General features: G+C 40.5%; 1 protein-coding gene and 1 long non-coding RNA gene across 27 annotated transcripts in view; one reads left to right on the top strand and one right to left on the bottom strand.

Moving 5' to 3' along the window:
• Window positions 1-8199, bottom strand: part of LOC138850505 (uncharacterized) — a 40922-nt gene extending 32723 nt beyond the window's left edge. The window contains exon 1 of the long non-coding RNA XR_011390324.1: window positions 370-8199. This is a non-coding gene — a long non-coding RNA (uncharacterized lncRNA). The remainder of the gene's footprint in view (window positions 1-369) is intronic.
• Window positions 1-10664, top strand: part of DCAF6 (DDB1 and CUL4 associated factor 6) — a 127125-nt gene that overhangs the window by 101376 nt on the left and 15085 nt on the right. For all 26 annotated transcript variants that reach the window (XM_070077388.1, XM_070077391.1, XM_070077387.1 and 23 more), the window contains 2 exons: window positions 8195-8333; window positions 10498-10654. In XM_070077388.1, the coding sequence (XP_069933489.1) occupies window positions 8195-8333; window positions 10498-10654 (296 nt within the window). The remainder of the gene's footprint in view (window positions 1-8194; window positions 8334-10497; window positions 10655-10664) is intronic.

The following is a 10664-nucleotide window of genomic DNA, read 5'->3' as shown; positions in this document are numbered from 1 at the left end:
CTATGGTATCGAGCCGGCGCCGTGGCTCAATAGGCTAATCCTCCACCTTGCGGCGCCGGCACACCGGGTTCTAGTCCCGGTTGGGGCGCCGGATTCTGTCCCGGTTGCCCCTCTTCCAGGCCAGCTCTCTGCTATGGCCAGGGAGTGCAGTGGAGGATGGCCCAGGTGCTTGGGCCCTGCACCCCATGGGAGACCAGGAAAAGCACCTGGCTCCTGGCTCCTGCCAGGATCAGCGCGGTGCGCCGGCTGCAGCGGCGGCCATTGGAGGGTGAACCAGCGGCAAAAGGAAGACCTTTCTCTCTCTGTCTCTCTCTCTCACTGTCCACTCTGCCTGTCAAAAAAAAAAAAAAAAAAAAAAAAAAAAAATACCTATGGTATCAGTTTGTACCACTCTAGCTATGTGTAATGGTGTTTTATAAAAGGAGTTACCACTGAGGCTGACGTTGTGGCATAGTGGGTGAAGCTGCCACCTGCAATACCAAATGGGTGCCGGTTCATTTCCCGGCTGCTCCACTTCTGATCCAGCTCCTTGCTGATGGCCTGGGAAGAGCAGTAGAAAGTGACCTAAATGTTTAGGACTCTTCCCACCCATGTGGGAGACCGGGATGAAGCTCCTGGTTCCTGGCTCAGCCTGGCCTAGAACTGGCCATGCAACTGGAGAGTGAACCAGCAGATAGAACATCTCTGTCTATCTTCATTTTTCCCTCTCTCTCTAACGCTGCCTTTCAAAATAAATAACTCTTTAAAAAACAAAAAAGCACTTACTATGTTGAAAACAGTAGGCAAAATAATTCATATTTTATGTTTTAGTGCTATTTATGGAGTTTTGCTTATATTTTAAACTAGTACTTTAGTAAATGTGAAAATTCAGTATTTTTAACTTTCTGGTTCTTATAACTTCCTAATTTAAAAAAAAATAAATCTTGTTAGGTCATTTAAAAAATTTATTTGAAAGGCAGAGCCATAGAGAGAGAGGGAGAGGGATCTCTTCCATCTCCTGCTTCCATCCCCAAATGCCCACAACAGCCAGGCTGACCCAGCCCTGAGCCAGGAACCAGGAATTCCACCTAGATCTCCCATGTGGATGGCAGGGATCCAAGCACTCGAGCGATCATCTGCTGCCTCCCAGGGTGCACTTGAACAGAAAGATGGATCAGAAGTGGAGACAGAACTTGATCCCAGGCACTCCGATATGGGATGTAGGTGACCCAAGCAGCAGCTTAAGCTACTGCACAATGAAGCCACAGCCCCCACCCCTACTTTCTAATTTAACCTTAAAGCTGTCAAGTTTTTGCTAACCATTTAGAGACAGATTTTTTTGGAATTTGCAGTGTCAAAAATAAAATGTAAATTCAGGGATCTAGGTTTTCATAGATAGTTGGATAGGCTTCAGATTCATCCTTTTTCTCTTAATGTTTCTCTCAAGCAGAATAATAACTGATACCTCGAGCTGTTTGTTGTTGCTTTGAAATTCCTGGATGAATCACTTTCATATTTATTATTCATTCAATAAGTGTATTATGTGCTAGACACTGTGCTGATGGGTGCACAGCCCCTATCTTCTATGAGGTCTCAGTTCTGTACTGTATGCACATACTTGCCGTAATAGAACTTTCCATGACCAGTGGAAGAGGAGCAGCAAGGGCACAAACCAGCACCCATATGCAACTGCTGTGCCACAGCGCTGGCCCTCTGTTTCTGTTTTAGTCACTTTTAGGATCCTTTAGTTTAGTTTTGTGTTTAGAACTTGTTAAGTAAGTAAATTTTCAAATTTATTGCAACATTTAAGTGTTTCTGTTTATTATTTTTGTTGTTATTTGAAACGCAGATATAGAGACAGAGGTAAACTCCCCAGTCCCTCCAGCAGTTAGTCAGAGTCTCCCACATGGATAGCAGGGATGCAAATACTGGAACCGTCTATGGTATACATGAGCAGAAACCTGAAGTTGGAAGCAGAGTTGGGGCTTGAATCCCAGGTATTCCAACATGGGACAGCCACTATCCTAATTGGTGTCTTAACCGCCTCACCCAATGGATTGTCCCTGTCACAGTGTGTTCTTAAATTGTATACATTCAGCCTTTTTGTCATTGACATCCCACTTAGAGAAATGTTTGATGTGAGGCCTGTTGTTCCAGATTTGTAGAAATTAGCGTTGTGGACTCATACTCATTCGTGATAAATTTGAAAATGTTTCATATGTGCTTGAAAAGAATTCACTGTAGTTCTTGAATGCAGGATTTTATATAGGACCATTGGATTAGATTTGTTTTTGAGCTTTTCAAATCTGTGTTTTTGATGATTCTTTTTTGACAGCTTAACTTGTTTAATAGTGAGAGAGGTATGTTGAAATCTCCACTATAATGGTGATTTTGTCTTATCTCTTTGTAGTCCCATCTTTTTTTTTTTTTTTTTTTTTTTTTTGACAGGCAGAGTGGACAGTGAGAGAGAGACAGAGAGAGAAAGGTCTTCCTTTGCCGTTGGTTCACCCTCCAATGGCCACTGTGGCCGGCGCACCGCGCCTATCCGAAGGCAGGAGCCAGGCGCTTCTGCTGGTCTCCCATGGGGTGCAGAGCCCAAGCACTTGGGCCATCCTCCACTGCCTTCCCGGGCCACAGCAGAGAGCTGGCCCAGAAGAGGGGCAACCAGGACAGAATCCGGCGCCCCAACCGGGACTAGAACCCGGTGTGCTGGCACCGCTAGGTGGAGGATTAGCCTGTTGAGCCATGGCGCCAGCCTCATTTTGTTTTGAAGTGCACTTTGAAGCTATTTTCATTAGTTGCTTAAATGTTTAACTGTTTTATCTTCTTGGTGAATTCATTATATTTTCTTGTAATTCTCTCTATCCTTAATGCTGTTCTTTAACTTCAGTCTATTTTTTTTAAAAGATTTATTTATTTATTTGAAAGGCACCATGAGAGAGAGACAGAGAGAGAGAGAGAGAGAGAGAGATCTTTCATGAACTGGTTCTCTCAATAGCCACAGTGGCCTGGACTGGGCCAAGCCAAAACTAGAAGCCAGGAAGTCCATCCTGGTCTGCCACCCACATCGGTGGCAGGGGCCCAGGTATGTAATGTGCTACCTCACCAGCGCATTAGCCAGGAGCTGGATTAAAAATAGAGCTGTTGGGACTTGAACCAGCAGCTATGGGATAACAGTGTTTCAGGTGGCATCTTAATCCACTGTGCCACAACACCAGCCCCTAGTCGACTTTTTTGAGTGATGTTTCTTTACTACTCTTCATTTGATTAGTATTTGCGTTGTAACTTGTCTGAAACCCTTACTTGTCTTCATCCTTTAGGTGTATCCTACACAGTCTTTTTCCCCTTAAGTGAATTTAGTCTATTTAAATTTATTATTATTATAGCTATATTTGGACTTCTTTCCTAATTTTTACTTCTAATTTTTCTATCCTTATTTTTCTTTGTGAATTTGCATTTTCCCCTTATTGCACCCTTTTTCTCTATTGGGTTGGACTTTATTTTGTAACTACTTTTTCTTTACTTCTGAAATTTCCCACTCTTATTTAATTATATAAAGTCTTTATGCACTTTAAAAATTGTGTGCCAAATGAGCAAATAATGTCATAAAGAAATAAAGTTGTCAAAAACAACTTTTAAGAAATGTTTATTTGCTGATTGTTGTTCTTCATATGCACATCATTTTAATTTTCACTGATTAATTTACAATATGATATAGTACAGATTTATTTTCAAAGGCCTGTATTATTGCAGTGTTTATTATGAAATATCCTCTAGTAAAGCTATTTCATCATTCTGAGTTTATTCATTTCTTTAGAACAGTTAGCAAAGTGGGACAGTCGCATGATTGTATATATAGAAGTAACACCTGTAGCCACTTGACACTTTTTAAAAATTTGTATTATTTATTTTCATTTTATTTGAAAGGCAGAGAAAGAGACAGGCAGAGAAAGATCTTCTATCCTCTGGTTCACTCCCCAGTTGCCCCCAACAGTCATGGCTGGTTCAGGCTGAAGCCAGGAGCCAGGAACTCAATCCAGGTCTCCCACATGGGTTGCAGAGACTCAAGTACTTGAGCCATCATCTACTGCCTATCAGGGTGTGCATCAGGAAGTTGGATTGGAAGCAGAGTTGCTGGAACTTGAACCAGTCACTCTCATATGGGATACGGGTATCTAAGCAGCATCTTAACCTGTGTGTTAAATGCTTGCTCATTTTGTATCTTATAATTTGAAATTTGTGCATGTGAAGCTTTTTCTACCTCTTAGATAGTTTTCCTACAGTGGTTAATAAGTGATCTAATCATTTATTGAAACTCTATAGCATAAACTGTATAACTTGAGATGCAGGTTTTTTATTCTTTATTAGGACAGTTAAACCAAATAAATGTTGAGTAGAAAATTAAACCATTTTCTGGACCAATCTTTTTAAATGAACATTTATGCTTTGGTATAGTTTTGCTTGATTCTTAGTTAATATCACCTCATTGCAGCCTTAGTTTTCTCTACACATCTTGTTTTAAATGGTCTGAGCCGCCATCTAAATTCTCGTCACATGGTTTTCTTTTTTTCATTGAAGCTCCTGAGGCCTTTAGCGTATCAGCAAGGCTCTTTCCTCTCCTGCCTATTCTGCATTCTTAGCTAATGAATTTGCTCTTTATTGGTTTCTTGCTAATCACATATTTTTAACTGAGTCAGAGTGTGTTCTCTTTTCTGCTACTTTAGAAAAAGAGAGAGATCCTTTCAACTCTTCCTGTTCTCACCTCCCAATCAGAGCAAACTAAATTTGTCTACTTCGTCTGAGTTCTAACCGTATATAACTTAAAAAATTTAGTTGTGGGGTTGCTTTTTAAAGATGTAGCATAGGAAAAAAAATTTTTAAATATTAAATATGTGAGAGTATATAATTGTTATATAATTATTTTAAAAATTATCTTAACACTTTTCAGACCCCCCCCCCCCTCCATGGGTGATCCCATGAGACTGCCTGCCCTGCCCATGCAGGAGGTTGAGAGTGCATGGCACGCCATGCCTCCCAGCAGGAACCCCATAGCCTGGCTACTGGGGGGAGGCAGGAGCCCCAGGCACATTTCTCCCCACCACCGCCTTCTGCCAGTCAGGTGAACTGCTCCCAGGTGTGGCCAGGACCACCTGGAAAGCTACTAGCCTACGTGATCTTCAAGCTGATTGGAGAGGGATATTGGTGCTAGTGTCAGTTCGGTCCTATAGAGTTAGAGTTGCCCTGAATTAGTTACGCCCCTTCCGCCTGCCCTTTAAAAGTGTACGTAGTCGTTAATAAAGGCAGACATGTTCACCGAAGCCTGTCCCCGGTGCTTCTTGTGCAAGCACACCGCTGCCCCACTCTCCCTGATGATGTGGGCTTCACAGGACGAGTCCACACTCCCCCTCCCCGGGCTTATTTTACGATTTACTTTATTTATTTGAGAGGCAGAGTTATAGACAGAGAAAGACACAGGGACAGAGGTCTTCCATCCGCTGGTTTGTTCCCCAAATGGCTCTAACTGCCAGAGTCGGGCCAGTCTGAAGCCAGGAGCTTTTTCTGGGTCTCCCACGTGGATCAGAAGAGGAGCAGCTGGGACACAAACTGGCACCCATATGGGATGCCAGAGCCACAGGCAGAGGCTTAACCTACTATGGCACAGCTCCAGCCCCAACCCCACACTTTTTTAATTTTTAGATTTATTTATTTATGTATTTATTTATTTGAAAGAGTCACACAGAGAGAGACACAGACCAAGAGACAAGAGATTTCCATCTGCTGGGTCACTCCCCAGATAGCTGCAACTGCTGGGGCTGGGCCAGGCCGGAGCCAGGAGCTGCTTCTGGGTCTCCCATATGGGTGGCAGGGACCCAGTTACTTAGGCCATCTTTTGCTGCTTTCCCAGGCCACTAACAAAGAACTATGTCAGAAGTGGAACAGCCGGGACATGAACTGGCATCCTTATGCTATGCTGGCATTGCAGGTGGTTCACTCCATAAATGCCTGCAATGGCCAGGGCTGGGCCGAGCCGAAGCTAGGCATCTGGGTCTCCCACGTGGGTGCAGGGGCCCAAGGACTTGAGCCATCTTCCACTGCTTTTTTAGGTACATGAGCAGGGAGCTGGCTTGGAATTGGAGCAGTTGGGCTCCAGCTGCCACTGATATGTGATGCCAGTGTTGCAGGTGGTAGCCTAACCTGCTGTACCAGAACTCCAGTCTCTTCTTTATATAGTCTGTTCCCTGTGGATTAGCTATAGCCTGTGTTTTGGATCCAGCAGTCGAAAGCTAATGTCTTTCATATATAACTATGAATCTTTAAGTTTTCCATTGTATCATCTGCTGGTTCACTCCCCCATTGGCCGCAATGGCTGGAGCTACGCCGATCCAAAGCCAGGAGCCAGGAGCTTCTTACGGGTTTCCCGTTGGGGTGCTGGGGCCCAAGGACTTGGACCATCCTCCACTGCTTTCCCAGGCTATAGCTGAAAGCTGGATAGGAAGTGGAGCAGCTGGAACTTGAACTGGTGACCATATGGGATGCCAGCACTGCAAACAGAGGTTTTACCTGCTATCCATAGCACCGGCCCCCACAGTGTACATTTTTAAAAGTATAATTGCCAAGCCAATTTCTGTTATAGTGAATTTTATATTTTAATGAATATTATTTAATTTCTCCTCTAAATTCTTCTAGAATCCTGATACATGGCTGGAAGAAGTATAAACTTATATAACTACTTTGGAAAACAATTTGGGAATATATGTTAAAGCTAAACATTATACACATGTAATGACTCTTCTAGGTATATATCCAACACAGATATATACATATGCTAACCAAATGCATGGACAAGTAAATGTTGATAGTAGTCTTGTTTCAGTTACCAGAAACAGTGAACAATTCACTATGCATGTGTTTGTAGGATATGGTTCTTGAACTCATGCAGATTGTTAAATCCCAAAGTCATAAAAGAGTGAGAACTTAAACCAGTTGTGGCGTCTTGGACGTGGGCCTGGTGGGAGATCCTTAGGTTATTGGTGGTGTGCTCTTTGAATGTCTTTCTCACAAGAGGGTTGGTTATAAAAGCCATATTGGTCCTAGTCGGTGATAGTTCTTCTGTACACATTCTACTGTTGGCATCCTCTGGCCTTACCAGATGACCAAAACAGTGGGACTCACCTTGTTATGGACGGTGAACCTCCAGAATCATGAACGACAAGAAACCTGTTGCCTTCCTAAGTAGTTTGCTTCAGATAATCCATTGATTAATGCAGTACAACAGCAGTAGAACAGGACTGGGGCACTTGGGAAACTTCTGGAATTCTAGTTTGGCTGCGTTTTTCAGTACTGGTATATGACCTGTTTCTTTTATGAGAATCCTTGAGCTGTACCTTGTGATTTTGAACCCTCTGTATATGTGTCATTCTTCAATTAAAAAGTTTACATTGAAAGAACACCTTTAAACTCCCACCAATTGTGCTTATTTTCCCAAACTCTTGCCTCTCTAACAGACATAAAAATATTTTCAATATGAGAAGCATAAAAAGAAAACAATTTGTTGTTTGTTTTTATCATATTATTAGTGACACCAAGCATCTTTCTGTAATTTATTCTAAGATTAATTTTTCTTACTGATTTATAGGCTTTTAAACATGTATTTCTTGATGATTATGTGCCCGAATACGATGTTTCAAATAAATTCAAGTAATAAAAGCGTTAAGTAATATGTGTAAGCAGAAGTTCTTCTAATAGTAAAATCAGTTTTTAAAGTCTTGAAATGTATTTAAGCAATGTTTTAATAAAATTTCAAAACTAAGTTTCTCTACTCTGTGTTACTTTTAGTTTCATTTAGTTTCTCTTTGTCTTTACTTTTCTTAATATGAAGAGGAGCACAAAGAGCCTTGATTAAAATGTTCTATTTGTAATGAGATGGCCCATGAGTTTTGGTCTGTATTTTGTCTTATAAAACAACTCTTTAAAAACCAGTGTGCCGCATGCTATTTACTTTTCAACCAGTACCAAATTTCCAAGTGATCTCTTAACTAAAATATTTTGTTGTGAGTAACTCAACTAGTCTGATGTAGTCTCACTGTTGTCTGCCTTTTTATGCTTTTGATTGGGGGTGCCTTATTAAGATAAATATCTTGTAGTTTATTACTCTGCAATAGGCTATGGATGGTTTTTATTTATTTATTTTTTTGTTTTAATATGTAATACATAGACGCTCTGCTGTTGCCCGCATTCAGGAGTTCTTCAGACGGAGAAAAGAAAGGAAAGAAATGGAAGAATTGGATACTTTGAACATTAGAAGGCCACTAGTAAAGATGGTTTATAAAGGCCATCGCAACTCCAGGACAATGGTACTTAACAATCATGGCATTCTGTAGTGAAATTGGAGTTTCATAATATAAATGTTATCTTCATATTGCCAGTGTGATTTCAGTATAGTATTATTGAACCTTCACAATTAATCTCTTTATTCAAACATGCTTCATTTAGCCTATAATACAGTGGGAAAGACCATTATTTTGTTTTGTTTTGAAGATTTTATTTATTTATTTGAGAGATGGAGTTACACACAGTGAGAGGGAGAGACAGAGAGAGGTCTTCCGTCCCTTGGTTCACTCCCCAAGTGGCCGTAACAGCCGAAGCTGTGCCGATCCAAAGCCAGGAGCCAGGAGCTTCTTCTGGGTCTCCCACGTGGGTGCAGGGGCCCAAGGACTTGGGTCATCTTCTACTGCTTTCCCAGGCCACAGCAGAGAGCTGGATTGGAAGAGGAGCAGCTAGGACTAGAACCAGCGCCCTTATGGGATACTGGCACCACAGGCGGAGGATTAACCTACTGCACCATGGCACCAGCCCCAGACCATTGTTTTTTACAAGAAAACTCCACCCTAATGATTAAGTATATTTCAATATTTAAAAAAATTTTAGATTACACAAGCAGCCTTTGGCCCTTTTTTCTTTTTCATATTTGCTGTCTACCTGAGAAGTTCCTCCTTCATTTTTTTAGTTTGGGAGAGAAGCATTTAGATTTATGAAATCTAGGTCGATAAGAAAATATAATCTAATCAGTACTTTAACAAGTAGAATTTTTTTCTTCATTTTGTCTCTGTACACTTTAATTATGTCTGTGAAATAACAATAGAATAGATGAACTTTAAAATCTTTTCTAGTTTTTACAGCCTACAAATATATATACCCAATGCCATATTAGTTATATAGTAAGAATCTTCTGAGGTGATTAGTGTGTTATAACTGTTACTGTGAACAATTCATGTATACAAAATGCTGTTATCATGTATTCATTGAGTTAGAAAAAAGTATCTACAGAACCTGTTTCAACCTGCTTTCTTTGTAGTAGGAAAATAATTAGTTCTCTATAGATATCATTGACAGTAATAATTTAATCGTTTTAAAGGATACTCACTATTAATAGATATAACTGATTTATACTTCTTGCATTTTGCTAGTGGAGATTTTGGAGGGGATGGTTATTTGGCCTAGCAGGTTGTATATGTACCATGTTGAAGTACCAGCGACCTGCTGGTGCAGACCTTGTAGAAGGCTCACGTGATTGGGATCTTGTCCCCTATGTGGAATCTCTAGATTTGAGTTCATGACTCCCAGCTTTGGACTGGCTCACTTTCAGCTGTTGTGGACATTAGGGAAATGAACCAGTAGATAAGTCTGGGTTTTTGTTTTTGTTTTTGTTTTTGTTTTTGTTTTTTTGATGAAAATAATTAATTAAAAGGATGAACAGAAAGAAGGAAGTAAACTAATAGCAGCTCTCAGTAACAAAATCGGCTCCATTCTTCTGTTTCCTCTCCAAAAGGAACAGAGGAGCGCCAGCAGGTAACATGATTGAAAACATCTTAATCTGAAATATAAAGGACTTTTTGATGGCTCATTCAGGCTTATCCATTTAAAATTATCATAACCATTCCAGTGTATCACAATCCTTTGATTACTTCCTAAAAGCAAATACATTTACTTCTTCCTTCTCAATTGTATACGTTTCTAGTAGCCAGTTAAAAACTGGTGTTTTTGTTGTTCTGGCAAAATAGAATAATTCCTTTTATTCTGTGAAACATTTTATTTTATAAAGCTAAAATGAGACAATTTTTGGAAAGTTCAGTAACATATATAGAAATATTTTCCAAAACACAGAAATCCCATTCATCTGTATCTCAGTTACTAATTAGTGAGTTGTGTATTATAGCGTGATGGGGTAAGCTTTTGCAATGCTGGCATTACCCATCAGAACAGTTACTGATTAAGTACCTGATAAATGCTAAGTACCATTTCCAGCACTATAAATACAGCATCGAACAAAGCAAAGTCTCCGTCCTTATGGAGGACTTTTCATTACTTTACTTCCATCACATTATTCTGTTGTGATGTTAGGATAGTAGAAGATAAAGACTCTTCATTTTTAATTTTATTGTTTTTAAGTCAGCTTGTTTTTTAAGTAATAGCTTGGATTTGAATCTTCACATATCTTAACCTTCTTGAAACCCTTAGATAAAAGAAGCCAATTTCTGGGGTGCTAACTTCGTCATGAGCGGCTCTGACTGTGGCCATATCTTCATCTGGGATCGGCACACTGCCGAACATTTGATGCTTCTGGAAGCCGATAACCACGTGGTAAACTGCCTGCAGCCACATCCCTTCGACCCAAGTAAGAGGAC

Source organism: Oryctolagus cuniculus, chromosome 7, assembly GCF_964237555.1.
Source record: "Oryctolagus cuniculus chromosome 7, mOryCun1.1, whole genome shotgun sequence".
Taxonomy (NCBI): Eukaryota; Metazoa; Chordata; class Mammalia; order Lagomorpha; family Leporidae; genus Oryctolagus; species Oryctolagus cuniculus.
The sequence above is the reverse complement of the archived record's forward strand: the minus strand, read 5'-3'. Positions and strand labels throughout refer to the sequence as shown.